At 46.8% G+C, this 15564-nt stretch overlaps 5 protein-coding genes across 5 annotated transcripts; 3 read left to right on the top strand and 2 right to left on the bottom strand. All coding sequences in view use genetic code 12, as the record gives it.

Moving 5' to 3' along the window:
- Nucleotides 1-155: 155 nt before the first annotated feature.
- CXQ85_001748 (uncharacterized protein) lies at nt 156-935 on the top strand (the record flags this gene model as incomplete). The annotated part of the gene is made up of 1 exon (XM_025485446.1): nt 156-935. One exon carries the CDS (start codon nt 156-158, stop codon nt 933-935), a length of 780 nt encoding a protein of 259 aa, XP_025340911.1.
- A 674-nt stretch (nt 936-1609) lies between these two features.
- On the bottom strand, nt 1610-3457 carry TCC1 (Tcc1p; the record flags this gene model as incomplete). Its single annotated transcript, XM_025485445.1, has 1 exon — nt 1610-3457. The coding sequence occupies one exon, from the start codon at nt 3455-3457 to the stop codon at nt 1610-1612; it is 1848 nt and encodes a 615-aa protein (XP_025340910.1).
- A 5746-nt stretch (nt 3458-9203) lies between these two features.
- Nucleotides 9204-12244, top strand: CXQ85_001746 (uncharacterized protein; the record flags this gene model as incomplete). Its single annotated transcript, XM_025485444.1, has 2 exons — nt 9204-10996; nt 11467-12244. 2 exons carry the CDS (start codon nt 9204-9206, stop codon nt 12242-12244), a joined length of 2571 nt encoding a protein of 856 aa, XP_025340909.1.
- A 506-nt stretch (nt 12245-12750) lies between these two features.
- DBP5 (ATP-dependent RNA helicase) lies at nt 12751-14385 on the top strand (the record flags this gene model as incomplete). Its single annotated transcript, XM_025485443.1, has 1 exon — nt 12751-14385. The coding sequence occupies one exon, from the start codon at nt 12751-12753 to the stop codon at nt 14383-14385; it is 1635 nt and encodes a 544-aa protein (XP_025340908.1).
- A 64-nt stretch (nt 14386-14449) lies between these two features.
- Nucleotides 14450-15502, bottom strand: CXQ85_001744 (mitochondrial 37S ribosomal protein mS43; the record flags this gene model as incomplete). Its single annotated transcript, XM_025485442.1, has 1 exon — nt 14450-15502. The coding sequence occupies one exon, from the start codon at nt 15500-15502 to the stop codon at nt 14450-14452; it is 1053 nt and encodes a 350-aa protein (XP_025340907.1).
- Nucleotides 15503-15564: the final 62 nt, after the last annotated feature.

Here is a 15564-nt window from a genome sequence, read left to right as displayed (position 1 = left end):
GTATTTGACGTTGGTCTTGTTCGTCTGATATGCTGCAACATGCATCCTCAGCCTTGCGGTTTTGTGGTAGAGTCCTGCAGAAACATACTGCTTTTAGGCAACGACTGCAAACACCAACACTGGTAAACATCAATACTACCAAAATTCTTCGAAGAATGGCTAAAGCAGCTCCATCCGCGCGTGTCGTGGTTATGGATTGGGACGAAACAATCACTACAAAAGATACTACCGAATTGGTGGCTCAGACGGCTTATAGACATAAAACTGGGCTTACTGACTTCTCTCACTATTCGAAAATCTACCTGGACGCATATGAGGAGTACCTGGCTAAATGGCTGGAGAGGAAGACCATTGACGAGGAGATTGCGTATCAGAAGGGTATGAGGGACGTTGAGATGTCTCTGATTTCTGCAATTGAAAATGATGGTTTGTTTAAGGGTCTTACTAGATGTGACTTTGTTCAGTCTGCACTTGGCGTAGAAATTAAGGACGGTTTCACTGACTTCGTGTCCAAGGCTCAGAAGCTGCATGCGCTTTTGTATATTCTTAGTGTCAATTGGAGTCGTACTTTGATCGAAACTGCCTTGCTGCAAGCTGGGGTTTCTGGTATTAATGTTTTGGCCAATGAACCTGAGTTTTATCAATGTAAAGCAACTGGATATTTTTCTAAGGACACTGACATTCGAACGGGTTATGATAAGTTGGTGGAGTTGGAGAAAATTAGAAATGACCACCCAGATAGATCTGTCCTTTTCGTTGGTGACAGTTCTGGTGATGTTTTGCCTATTGTCAAGGCAGACACTGGTGTTATTATCGAAGGTGGAAGAGCCCGTAAGTATATTGATGCTTTGGGTCTTCCAGTTAGAGAAGTAGATGATTCCTTAGAAGAAGGTATCTATGAGGGCAACTGGAATGAGCTTCTACAGCACTGGTGAAGTGCATAATTTTGATTCTCTATAGTACATTAATAATAAAAAGTAAATGATAAGAACCAACCGTGGGTACAATGCAGTGGGACGCTGGACGTGGTCCATTAAAGTGGTGCCGCGAATTTGCGATGTGGTCGTCTGTGTCTGTGGTTAATCAGGCCAACCGCAAATACAGCAGATTTCATGAACACGGCTGAAGTAGAAATGAATAAGTGCAACGGTGTCCATGCTAACAAGGCGATAGACTTTTCTCTCAATTTTTTTTGTTTCCTTTTTTTTTTAATTTTCTTTTCTTTTTGTTTGGATTCTCTTAGAAACCCAGTTTCTTGTGCCCCTTGTGTGGCTTTATAGTCTTGGAAACCCATACAAAGACTCAAGATGGATGCTAGCAAGCAACGCAGAGAAAGCGCACTAAGACTAGGAACCAGAGCGACAACTCAGGAAACAGCAGACCACTTCGAAGGCGGATGCTAACACTTTGAGACCCGGGTATGCCGGTTACTTCGACCGCAACGAAAGAGTCCTAAGAGCTTTCATTTATACTCTGCTCAGAAGAAACTCACAGTATGCCGAGGAAGTGAAGACGTAAAATGATCATAAGACGTGAACAAAAAAACATGAACGGACATTGATAACCAGGTTTGACCATGGCGGGGAGATCGGCATTCGGTGTTCCGAGCTTACCTGTTCCACACACCCTGGTGTACTGGCATGTATTGCCCATAGACGTAGCCTGGAGGTCCCTGGACAGGGTAGCCGTTTGGAATCATCTGCGGATGGTTCACTGGACTTCTACCAGGTCCTGGAGGTTGCCCATTTGGTGGTGGTGTCATTATACCATTAGGAGGCTGGGCAAAGTGTGGAGGAGGGCCTTGGAACATCTGAGGCTGGGGCATGTGGTCCTGGGGCAGCCATGCACGCAGTTGAGGTGGTGGAAGGTGCGAGATAGACTCTGGCAGCTTTCCCAATGGTTTGAATGGAACTGGGTACATGCTGTATTCGTGAGGAGGTTGTGGTGCCGGCGGGTTGGGCGAGTGGGAGTATGCTGGAGCGGTAGCGGCTGGGGGAGGGCCTGGCGGGCTTCCCTGGGCAGATGGAGGGGGTCTGTGCTGAATTTGTGGTTCTGGTCCCAGGGCCCTGCGTGGTGTCTGAGCCTTGTCGTGGCCTTGAACGAAAGCAATACGTTCCAGAGGAAGTAAAGTAACGAGGTCACGGAGGAAGAAGTTAGGCACACCGACAGGCTGTCCCAAGGGAGGAACAGGTCCATTGTTCAGAGCAGCAGCCTGAAGCTTCTTCGAACGCTCATCGAAACGATTGGCGCTTTCCGTATCACCAATAGCACGGAAACACATGGCAGCACGAGAGCTTGCATCAGCAGCGTCACCGAGTTGGTCGTCACAGCGCTCATAGACGCAGCTAAGACCTTCCCAAGCAGCAGCGGTGCCAGGCAGGTTCTCGTTGAGTTGAAGTCGAAGAGCTTGAGAGTAGGCTGCAAGGGCATCTGGAAGCTGCTTAAGTTCGAGATACAACTTACCAACGGCAAGCCAAGTGATAGGCAGGCTGGATGCACGGCGAAGAGCCACTTGGTAGCAGTCGTAAGCTGCTCTAGGAGCATCCAAGACGGTATGAGCCTTACCTAAGAGATACCAGGGCAAGAAGTCGCCTTCATCATCTTCTTTACGTTCCTCCAGGTCCACCACGCGAGAGAGAAGGGCCACGGCCCGCTGAGCCTTTTCAGCAACCTCATCCAAGAGAAGAAGGTAGGCGTGGGTGATGAGAATTCTGGGCAGAGCACCAACAGCAGTTTCAGCTCTTTCACAGGCCTCAAGGGCTTCAGGAATCTTATTGGCACGCTCCTTGGCAGTAGCGAAAGCACACCAAAGGGCGATATGTTCATTCTGGCGAGCCAATGGAGGTGGAGGAAGCAGGAGGGTGGCCGTGAGCTCAGTTATAGAAAGATCAATGTTTCCATCGGCAGCAGCAATGGCAGCCAACTCGGCATGGGCGCTTCTGGCGGTCTCAATGTCGGCCTTGGAAAATTCAGCCAACAGAGGAGGCAAAAGCAGGAGGCAGTGGTTGAGCGCCGAGGCCGCCTGGGCCCTAGCGCCAGCTCTGATCAAAGTCTGTGCCAGAAGAAGCTGCAAGGCTGGGTCGGAAGGAGCTCTCTGGATAGCTTGCTGGACAGCCAGATGGGCCTGCTCGTTGAGACCCACTAAAAGGTAACATTCCGTGAGTTCTCTGAAAAACAAGGGCAGCGCCGTGACTTGAGGATACAGCTCAGCAACCGAATTGAGTCTCTGAATAAGCGCCTGTGAGCCAGCAGTATCGTTCGTGCTGATATCGTTCATCCGAAGCAGGTGGCTCCAGCCAACAAGAGCGTCTACAGAAGCTGGAGCATGCACAAGAGCAGACTCAAACGCCCTGATTGCAGCAGCTACAATGCCCATACTAGAAGCACAGTTGCCGATGGCTATCCAAGTGTCGGCAGCCTTTTCAGGGTATTCGTCGACCCGAGGGCGCTTGCTCATGGCTGGGGACGCGGCAGCGGATCGTTTACCCATTTGGAGTGGGCGATATTGTTGGTATGTGAGGAAGGAGGTGGAAATAAATCACTGAGTGGGAAATTCGACACTTAGTGGGAGTAGGAAGAAACTTGGGAAGGTGTAACTTTGTGGATGGGAAGGAGGGAGTGGGAATTCACGGTTTTTCTGTGTCGGTTTCTTTCTTTCTTCGCTTTTTTTTTTTGTCGGTTTCACTTAGCTTTTTCTGGGACTAAGTGTGTGGCCTGGAAAGGTCGATTCTTGTCGTTTGGACAAGGAATAGAAAGGATTAGGAGCGGGAAAAGGGGTTGAAATTCGACTTCAACGCTATTTGGGCGAACCTAGGTTCAAACGTAAAGAGTGCGTGGGAAATTGCCAGCGAAAGGGAGGGACAAACCGGCTTAAGTAACCTAGGTGGCAGGCAAGTGATTAGGCGCATGGTAATGGAGGGGGTGCAGCTTGCAGCAAGCTGCGTGTGCATCCACCCGCATGCAGAGCACAGAAAAACGCACACACCTTCACAAGTGTACATGCTGCATTAAAGGTTTAGCAAGCTGTGTACAGTCTATGAACCCCGAGAGGGTAATCACGATGACGCCGCACAAGGTGCAAAACAACACCGTTGATTATGATGGTACTGCACGCAAGGCGATAAGGTCATAGCGAACACATTGAACGCCTCGTCCCGTGCAGCTATACACCTCTTTAGCGTCGCAGCCTACCTGCGCCATCTGACGCACGGTGTGCGTGTACTCGGACTCTGTGGGACATGGCTCACCGCATGCGTCGACTCAGCATAGAAGCCTGCGTCAGTCTCACCTGCCCGAGGCAGAAAGTAGGTATTAACAAAAAAAAAAAAAATTCTAAGTAGAAGGAGAATCCGGCAAATCCAATATTGGCAACAGCACCATGAGCAGAGGTCAGAGAAACAAACCACCAGAAAAAAAAGAAAATAATAGAAAAATGGAAAATTGGCATATAGTTGAAAACCAGCAAGCTATTTCTGAAAAAAATGTTGGGGGCCCTTGGAACACTTTTGGACCTTGTACCTCCAAATCCTTTTCTTTTCTTTTTTTTTTTTGCTTTTCTAAGGGCAAGGTATTTTTGGACACTTTTTTTCTGTTTTGTCCCTCTTTTTCTTTCCCTGGGTCCAAATTTTTCATGCCCTTTGACGCCACATGTGGCAGAGAATGGCCACAAAAATAAGTGGACGAGAAAAGGAGTCAGAGAGAATGATACAATTACTTGAGGGAAAAAAAAAAAAAAAATTATGGATCCCTAGTGGACATGCGCGGTGATATAATGCTCCCAAGACACACGAGCGACGCATGTCGCTGCGGAAGAATATCAGTGAGGAACAAGAAGGCAAACCGGGTCTTTCTGCAGGATCGACCTTATTGTCGGTTTTCGGCGCACGTCGACGCCCCTCCTGCTGAGCATTGCGTGAACGTGGCCTCATTAGGAAACCGTTGACGGGTAGCACGGGTGTCCTGGTGTACCTTCATCCGGCCTAAGCCACAGAGAGAAGTATAAATGTAAATTGGATCGTCCCACTTTCTGGCTAAGCTGACGTCACCCGTGCCGGTTAAACACATCCAAGTTCTTTTTTTGAGATGTGGGTCACAGTTGCTAAGTCGCCCAGAGGCTAAAACAGTGTCGCACGCGCTGAGCAGACGGCCTGGAGGAATCCAAAATTTCTGCTGCTTTTAGCCGGGACGCCGCGCATGGAAAAGCACTCGTAAAACGGTGCGCCTTGGTGCCGGACTGCAGGGGGTCAGTGGACCAAAATTTCTTTCCCCCAACCTTCCCGGTCCTAAAGCCGAAATGGCAATTTGTGAAGCGGATTTTTCGAGGTATCACTAGGCCACACTTCTACTCAACCATGCGAACTTTCCAGACCTCTTCATTTGCCGTTCGCCATTCGGATTTCCACACTTCGGGATCCATACCTCCCTGCATACGGTCTGAAATCATGCACCTTCAAACGTTTGATCGGCTCATGCGGCGCATGTGCACTTCAATAGAACCTACCTAGCTGTGTTCTGCAACCCGGAAGCCCTCACAATGGTGTGCGGCGTCTGCGGCGCCTGGCGCAATGTTCTTACTCATCCACACCTTCAGCCCACTTTATTCCACCACTCTTGCCTGGACCAATGTCTCAGATTTCTATCCAACCAAATCAAATCAACCTTGCATAAACATAAACATTCCATCTTCAAGCATCTGCCTTCATTTCCAAAGCCTTGATGCTCAACGTGCTTGCTGCTCTCGGGACTCCGCGATACATAGCCGTTGGTGCTTCACCGAGCCAGTTTAACCTGTTTTGCATCGGTTGCGTCGGTCACAGGGCCCACAGAAAGCCCCAGGAGAATTAAGTTTGGGTTGGTTGACTGTCAGAAACTGAATGAGTTGGAGGGGAATCGAAACGTGGAAAGATAAAAGTATGAAAAAAACGAAGCGTAGATGGAAAATTCCATTCCATCTAAAAAAGCTTAATGTAGAAGGAAATTCCCAGAAACTTACGAACCTTATGGAATGCCGAGGACAAAAAAAAAAAAAAGCTCACACAGAACAAACACCAGTCCAAATTCTAAAAATGAATTCAAGCAGCGGCTAGTGGATTGCGGTAAGAACGGCGGCTGCTACCTCTGCTGCTGCCGCTTGTCACAAACAGGTTAATAAAATTAGAATACCACATTGCGATACATTCTGGACCTCTTTTTCCATCTGGCCAGATAGGGGTTGCCCTTAGACCAAAGCCAACATAAACAGCAATCCTTAGACCAACTGGTTCCAGTAAAAGTAAAACAGAAAGAAGGGATCTACGTTCTCTTATTTCTTTCCATCCCTTAGGGTCCTGCCACAAACCCTATAAGCCATCGGGGTCCTCGGGTATTCTGGCCTTGCTGAACCTCAAACCGCATATCTGCAAAACAGTTTGCATCAGCGTTCTCTGCCTCTGCCTCAGTCTCTGCCTCGATGTGGCAAATTGTATACTCTGTCCACTCGCCATGTCGTCATTTCCACTTATCCCTCGAAAAAGGAGTCTTCCAATTTCTCTTAACGGCCACACGGCGCCTAACAAACCTCCTCGGAAACAGTCGTCATTTACCACAAAACCGGGATGGTCCCGCTTGTGAGGCGGGAAAACAAAAAGCACGAAGAAAAAAAAAAGGACGAGAAAGCGGCGGCAGGCGCTGCCCAGGGCTGTCTAATCCATTAGCGCAACCGACCAACCGACTTTTTGGTCTTGGGTCCTGGGACCAGGCGCCACTTTTAACCTTCCGTGCGACAAGCAACGAAACAGCCGGTGCGCAGGGGCAGAGCAGGCGGTGGGGAGGTGGGAAGGCTAGAGACGAGAGGGAGGTTGGAAGCAATGAAGGGGAGAGAGAGGAAAGGAGAGGGAGGCATGGTTGATCAACAGGGGGAGAGGGGCGCCTTGGAAAAACCCTCGAAACAGAAACCCAGCCCTGGGAAACGTGAGCCTTTATATACCTTTTTTTTTCTTTTTTTGTAATTTGAGGCTGGTGTATATGTGGCCCAGGGGCGGGGGGAGGTGCGGTAGGCATGGTATGAAAGAGGTGGGTGGTGCATTGCTGTCACAGGCTTGCGCGGCGCATGAATGAAATGAACAACAAAAACGAAGTGAGTATTATAGAATTTATATATACCAATGAATGAGTAGATGCACTTGTGCATGGGGTCTTTTTCGCAGAAATACCAAAAAAAAAAAAAAAATGAGAGTTTTTATGGTTGCGGCGGCTAGTGCATGCGTATGCACTATGTGAAATGTAAATGCACATGCACATGTATATGCATACGCACATGACCTCACACCCCATGGCAGCAAGCTCCCCACTGGCCAACAAAATACCGAAAAAAAAAAAAAAGTAGAATTAAATAAAATACTGAAGAAAACCTACCACCATATTTTAACCTTCCCAGCCAGCCCCTATAGTCATTTACCGGATGGAGCTGCCTGGCAATCTCAATCTATAGAACCACCCACTTTACGCTACCTTTTGTGGCCTAGCGGGTCCCCTTTCTCTCTTTTGCCTCACTTTTAGGAGACCGTGGAACTTTTTTTCGTTTTTTCCATACCCTCAACTTTAACCTTCGTCTCACCTTGTGTACCCTTTTTTACCCACTCTTTTCTTTTTCCGTTTCCATTTCCACTAGCCCTAAAACTTAACCTTTGCTGCTTAACCAGAAAGTCAAGCGTTTTCCCCTAGACTGTGAAAAAAAAGCACACACCCCTCCCCTCTCCCATGTTTCGAAAGAACATCCCTGTAGAACATCCCTGAAGAACAAGAACAACACCCATTCGAAGGCATAACAATGGTCTCAAAAGTCATTCTTCCTCTCTTTTACTTGCAACTCTCCTCTCCACCCCCTGTAAGCCGAGAAACCGCCAACCGCCGTTTGGAACAAGCCATCAAGTGAACCCTGATTTTCCTGGCTTTCTCCTCGCTGGCTGCGACGCAAACGTTCTGACGTCAGGTGGGTTTTGAATAAACCCGGCATACCTTTCCTCAGAATTAGACCATCTACACTGAGTGTTTAGGTTTGTCCAAGACTCGATAAGCTTAAGCCAAACGGTAATTTCAAAAGACTAAAAAAAGGATGTAGTAAAAAAGAGCATGTAGAAAAAGCGTAAATTCAAATGTATGGACTGCCCAAACAGACTCATACGCCGCTTTTTGAGCCCTTCAGCCTTGATGGGGGGCAGGCTCTTCTGAAATTGGCTGTTTTAACTGCCGCATAACATGTCTCTAAACCAAACACTCGTGGCTAGGTAAATGTGCTTTTTTTTTGCCTCTTTCATACATTCATATGCTGCTTTACGGAATGCTCTTGGTTGGGCTTGAACACTTTTTTTGTTTTTTGCATGCTACAACAGTTTGACCCTGCCTCGCTGCCGACTTGCCTTTGTTTCTGATCGCCATACTTGGTGTATCATTTGTTTAACTTTAATTGTCTACTTGTCCTTTTCTGGTTTTCTGCTTGCTCGCCTTTGGCCTTTGTTCCTTTGTATGTCCCCCTTTGCCGTGCACTGGCTTTATTCCATTATCTCAAGAACCCTCTCCCACCTGCTTTTTGATCTCGAACCATTTTCGGGAAAAGACATAACTAATGCACAAGGGCACTTCGTGTTTAAGCGCTCTGGCGAAAAATCTGGGTCATCTGTTTTACTACCCGCCTGGCCTTTACCAGCAGAATGCTGCTTCTTTTCTTACCTTACTTTTTTTTTTTATGTTGCTCAGAAACTGCGTTGCTGCTTCTAGACAATTTATTTTTTTTTTTTTTTATTTTTTTACTCTCCCATTGTGAATGCTGTACGAGGGAAAAAAAGATGTGCGTCATGTGCCTCGCTAAACGTCGGATGATCTAGTGACGCACACTCTGTTGGCAGAACAATCCTCTTCACCGCAGGTGCTGACCTGCCCCGAGTGTGGCCGCTTGCATAGATCCTGCAGGCGTGTTTTATGGTTCCTACTTCCGCGCTCAAAGGTGGGCTTTGCGTGTAGGTGTGGACCCAGCCAGCACTGTCTCAAAATGCACAAGGTGCATGGCTTTCATGAGTTGTATGTAGGTGCAGGTGCGATATGTAATGTCCTGCCCTAGTTTTTCGAAGTCACGTTATTTTCCTCACGTGCAGACATCGCCATCTCGACCTACACACCCTTCTCCATCTTACATCAGACCTTCATATATACCGCCTTAAACCTACCCCATGCTTCGAAGTGTCCGTCTACTACGTTGTCTTAAACGTACTCCAACGCTTCTACCCCGCTCAGTACGGTTTTTCACATCTGCATCGCCCCTTCGCCTTCCTGAACCATCATATATAAGTCCCATCTCCCAGCTTACAGACCATTTGGTGCCCAAATGCACTTCATGTGGAATCACCCTTCAAACTAAAGCTCCTTCTGAAAAAGGCTTCTACAAAGAACCCACAGCTGCTCCCACAAAACATAATCCATTAGACAATGTCTTTGATTCTCATCTCACAAAATTGAGTGCTGAAGATAGAGACCTTCTTCTTAATGGAGCTGGTGACCTGACCCCGACCCTTAAATCTGAAGTTCGCCATCATAGAGAATCCAAAAGAAAGACCCATAAAGTCCAGTGTGTGCGTTGCCGCAATGCCAATTTCAAGGCTTCCTTTGATCTCAACCAGTTCCCCATAGAACCTGTCAGTGAGGTCATTGAAACGATCCCTCCAAGCTCGCCACTTGTGTACGTGGTAAGTGCTCTTGACTTTCCAATGTCTATCAATGAGGACGTGTTTAAGTATAGACTGCCTAAGCAGATCAAGTTTGTGGTGACCAAGACCGATCTCTTGTTCTCTAAGAAGGATATGGTGAATAAGTATGGAGAGCGTTTCTACCAGGACTACTTTGAAAGAACATACCGTGTGCCTCGAGAAAATGTCTATTGTGTCAGTGGCACTAGTGACTGGAATGGCTCGGCCTTATTGCATGATATTCAAGACGATCTGTATGTCATTGGCACTGTCAACAGCGGCAAGTCTACCCTTATCCAGTCTCTTCTCCATACCGCCCAGAAAGAGAAGAGTGAGCTTCCAAATGCACGCCGAGAACGTCAGATACAGAAATTAAATGATGAATTGATCGCTAAAGGTCGCAAGCCACCTAGTCGCATGTCCCTCATTCGTCTGAGTCTTAAGAACATTTCTGCTTTCAAGCAAGAAAATGGCCCAGGCGTCTCCTACATGCCTGGATTCACCCGTGGCAACATCCCATTCCAGCTTACTAAACTGAAGCTCATTTACGATGTTCCCGGCTTTTCGGATGCCCAGAACACCCGGCTTTACGATGTCATGGAACCCCAGCATATCAAGCAACTTCTTAAAGGAAAGAAGGTCCACAAAGTGGGCATGTACGACTCGCATTACGAGAGTGTGAAAGCGGGCCAAGTACTTACTGTAGGCGGCTTATTCTTTCTACAAGTGCCCGAGAATGCTATGTTGCAAGTGCGCAATTGTCTTAATCACAAGCCACATGTATTCAAGAACTTGGAGAAAGCTCTTGATGTCTTTAACGGGCAACGTACCGAGGCGTTAAAGGACGTGTTCCTTGTTGATCCTGCTAAAGCCGAACTCCAAAAGTATATTGTCCCATCTTTCCACGGAAAAAAAGACATTGTCTTCCAGTTCATGGGCCACATTGTCATAACTCCTACAGGGTCCAAGGCCGCGACCGAGCCGTTTATAATCTACCTTCCCAAGGGAGTAGAGGCTATCTTGCGCCAGCCAATTACGAACTATATCACCACCTCTCTTTCCGGGCGAGACGTGAACGGTAACCCGTTACGTAAAGAGAACTGGAAATCCAAGAGCACCAAGGAAGTAAAACGCTGGACCGGAAAAATTCCATTCTACACAGATCTTATTCCCGCCGAACAGGCCTCTTCGAAAAGCGATACCGAAGTAATGGAAGACTTTGTGCACCAGCACCAGGCGGTTCTCCAGCAGGAGATCGTTGCAGATCCAGAATACAGCATGTGGTTTCAAAAAAAGTAAACCCTAGCTTTACCTGGCAACTACTGCCCATCCCCCACCCCACAACCAAAATAAGCATTAAGCTCTGCCTTTTGTCAATCCAACACCCACATCCATCTTTTTCATCACCTAGAGTTTATTGGTGGTTGTCTGATTACCACGCTTATAGTGTCCCTTTTGCTCGATGCCGCACACAGTGCTTCACGCACGGAACCTTCATTATTACACGCTCTCGTCGCGACGAAGGAGGCATTGAAGCGCGCGTTTGAGTCAAAACAGTCTTTGTTTGGCGCTGAGGATATAACTGAAGATCAAAGCGATTAACAGCCCGTTTTCCTTTTAATTGCAAGGCTTGTTTATTCGCTTATTGACCAAAGGTGGGCCTCTTTTAAAAGCAGACTACTCCTTCTTCTTCCTTATACCCTTCCCGACTCAATTACATTCGCTACCAAACAATGATTCGCAGCCAGAGCATCTCGAGCTTTACAGACAAGAAGAAGCCCAACTTCTTTACTGCTCTTCGGACCAGGAAGCTGTCCAAGGACCTTAATGGCGTGTTGCGGGCGCGTCCTCTTAGTCAACTGTCGCTGCTGCTGAACTTGAATGTTAATACTGCTTCAAAGCGTCACTCGGTGCTTCTTCTGCCTACAGAAGACAAGGAAAACAACGTTCCTAGGTTGCGGAAGCACTCGAGTGCATCCAATTTGAAAGACTCCAGAAGAAACTCCATGATGGTGAGACTGAAGATCTCTGGCCCTGTTGAACGGGCGCCCTTGAGTCCTCCATCTGACATTGCTTCGTTCGAGACTGAAATGCTGGACAGATTGTCTCCTTATACCCCATCTGCGCCTGCTTTCCAGGCTCTTGACGATGTTGACGTTGCTCCAATTTACAACTACGACCTGTTCGACTGGGACGATGAGCCTTGTAGCCCTTCCAAGCTACATCGCACAACTAACATGAACAATATTAACGACTTCATCAAATCTATGGATACCCTGCTCTTGCCTATGTGCAACAGAGCCAGTCTCGAGTTCGAAGCCAATGAGATAGAGCTCTTACACAAGAAGCTCAAACTGGACCAGCTCGAGTTGAAGTTGGTGGAGAATGCCATCTTCTTGCAATTCTTCGAAGAAGAAGACCGCAAGGAGAACCAAATGGACGTGAGATTCTGGGACGATGTTGACATGACCGACGCACTCAAAAATGAACCTTATGGTGAAGAAGACGATCTTTATTTGTATATATAGGTAATTGACGATTAGGCATGATAATTGGAGAGTAGGTAGTTTGCAGATTTTGACTGCGAACAATAAATGGTTGCAAAATGCCTGTATTGTCCAAGGATGTGAAAAAAGATAAACAGTAGTGAAAATATGAATTATGGTTTTAGAAACTCTGTAATAATAAAATGTAAAGTGATTTGAAATAGAAGAATCTTCAGTACACTGGAAAGTAGAATGCTATGTTTTCTCTTACTTGACAGCTTTATCATGAAGCATAAATCTCACAAACACAACGAAACATGCTAGAAAAACATATAAAATTAAACTAAACCAAGTGAACAAGTCAGCAGCTAGAAAAGCGTTGTTTCCATCACTCATCTATATATAAACCATTAAAAACTTCTACGACCAGCCAATGTTGAACAACAGACGAGTCCTGGGTCGTTGTGGACCTGATTTGCACCCGTGCACCACGACAGAAAAACTCCAATATCGACAGCATCCAACGTTAGCACAGATCAAGCGATATAATGTCTGCCGACAACGACAGCCTGGAAATTAACAGCTTGCTCGAGACCTTGTCTTTGGCACAAGCTGGTCTGGAAGCAGAAGCTGAGAAAAAAAACCCAAGCCAGGATGAGAAGGCTTCTGAGGAACCCGCTCCAGTAGAGTCGCAGCCTGAAGAAAAGAAGGAGGAGCCTTCCAAGACGGAAGAGGTGAAGGAAGAACCTCCAAAGACCGAAGAGAAGAAGGAGGAGCCACCTAAGACTGAAGAGAAGACTGAGGTTTCTGAAGAGGCTGAACCAGAGAAGAAGGAAGAGACAAAGGAAGAAGAGACAAAGGAAGAGCCGGTGTCTGAGGAACCAGAGAAGTCCGAGAAGGAGCCTGAAGCGGCTGAAGAGAACGACTCTAACTTGATCAACTCGACATATGAAGTGAAAGTCAAGTTGGCAGACTTGCAAGCCGATCCAAACTCTCCATTGTTTTCGGTGAAGTCGTTTGAGGAATTGGGCTTGAGTGAAGAACTCTTGAAGGGTTTGTACGCTATGAAGTTCAACAAACCATCCAAGATTCAAGAGAAGGCCTTGCCTCTTTTATTGAAGGACCCACCAACGAATATGATTGGTCAATCCCAGTCTGGTACCGGTAAAACCGCTGCTTTCTCCTTGACCATGTTGACCAGAGTGGATGAAAAACTTAAGGATGTCCAGGCCATTTGTTTGTCACCAGCCAGAGAGTTGGCCAGACAAACCCTTGATGTCATCCAGACGATGGGTAAGTACACAAACGTCACCTCGAAGCTTGTGGTCCCAGGAAGTTATGCAAGAGGTGCCAGAATCACCGATAACATCTTAGTGGGTACTCCAGGAACATTATTGGAATTGATAAAAAGAAAACAAGTCAACCTCAGCCGCGTGAAGGTGTTCGTCTTGGATGAAGCCGATAACATGTTGGAAGCCCAGGGTATGAGTGACCAGAGTGTCAGAGTCAAGAAATACTTACCAAGAGACGCTCAGCTTGTGTTGTTCTCTGCTACCTTCCCAGAGGAGGTTCGTGACTACGCTGAAAGATTCGTTCCAAACGCTAACTCGTTGGAATTGAAACAGGAGGAGCTTAATGTTGATGGTATTAAACAGCTTACGATGGATTGTGACAGCGAGCAGAACAAATTTGAAGTTTTATGTGAATTGTACGGTTTGCTTACGATCGGTTCGTCTATCATTTTCACGAGAACGAGAGCTTCTGCTGAAAAAGTGGCTACTGGTATGAAGAGTGAAGGACACAAGGTCTCTGTTCTTCACGGTCAGTTGGACCACGAAGATAGAGATCGTGTGATTGATGACTTTAGAGAGGGAAGATCCAAGGTGTTGATCACCACTAACGTCTTGGCTAGAGGTATTGATATTGCTTCTGTCTCCATGGTTGTCAACTACGATGTGCCAACAGACCAAAACGGTAACCCAGATCCATCGACCTACTTGCACAGAATCGGAAGAACCGGTAGATTCGGCCGTGTGGGTGTGTCCGTCACCTTCATCCACGACAGAAGGTCTTACGAGCAAATGGAGTACATTAGGCAGTACTTCAAGATTGAAATGACTAGAGTGCCCACCGAGGACATGGATGAAGTCGAGAAGGTCGTCAAGAAAGTGCTTAGGAGCTAGTTACATTACACGCTTCATGTATATAATGCTTAAAAGTATGTACAGATTATAGTTGCAATAGGAATCAGTTATCGAAGGCGATGGATGGCTTGAAACGCTTTGGTGTTCTGGTAGCCACAACGTCCCAGTTAATGCAATCCCACACATTGTCCAAGTATTTGGCCTTACCAAACACACCGTAGTCTGGAACGTAGAATTTCATGGATGCATCAATGGCCAAAAGAGGCATAAGCTTTCTATCACTGAAGGAGAAGGCTTCTTCTGCCTCTTCAATAGTACCCAAGAAGTTAGCGTCCTGCTTGGAAGCCTGAGATTCAACTTCAGCTTCTGGTTCAACTTCGGTGCCCTCTATTTCCAGTCTCTCCTGTTGTCTCTTCTTAAGAGCCTCCTTCTTAGCCTGTTCTTGCTCTTTCAATTTTGTAATTTGGCCCGAGCGGAGGGTATCATCGATAGTACCGGCGTTGTAAGTGTTCATCACAGCCAACTTATTGAATGAAGTCTCTGGCGATGAAATGCCTGAACTGGCCTTCCTGGCGGTTTCAGAGTATGTGGCCTGTGCAACCAACCAAGTAAGACCATTACCTTTGATACCTTTGGCACTGTTGAGCAAAAGCGCTCTGAACTCGGCAATAGAACCGAAAGAGTCTATGATCCATTCTCTTAATTCAGCTTGTGTAGGTTCATTGGTGAACTCTGTCTTGGTGGTTGGTGTTTCTAGAAGAGCCAGAGCATCAGGTTTTCCGATAGCATTGGCACCCAGAGGACTTATAGATTCCATAACGAATTGCAAGTTGTGCAATTTCAGAGCCTCTTCATAGATGTCTTGTAAGTCAGGATTACTGAAGCTCAAGGTGATTAAACCAGCCAAGTCTGCTGGAGCATTAGCAATAACTTTCAGGTTGAGTTCAGAGTTGAGTTTATCGATAATGGCTTGGCCCTGCTGGAACCAGAGCTGGTCCAAGGTCTCGGCAGTGAATAGACCTTCAAATCCTTTATTGGCAAGTTTGATGTTCTCCAAGGTGGAGATGGAAGGAAGAAGGTATGAAACAGATCTAACAAGGCGTCTGTTTACGCCACGACTAAGAGCCGAGGACGTCGCTGACGCTAATCTAAACATTTTGGATGGTATATCTTCAGATCGGTGTTTCTCTCTCTATATGGTGCATGAAAAATTCAATG

Source organism: Candidozyma haemuli (assembly GCF_002926055.2).
Source record: "Candidozyma haemuli strain B11899 chromosome Unknown C_2014730914, whole genome shotgun sequence".
NCBI classification, from domain to species: Eukaryota; Fungi; Ascomycota; class Pichiomycetes; order Serinales; family Metschnikowiaceae; genus Candidozyma; species Candidozyma haemuli.
The sequence above is the reverse complement of the archived record's forward strand: the minus strand, read 5'-3'. Positions and strand labels throughout refer to the sequence as shown.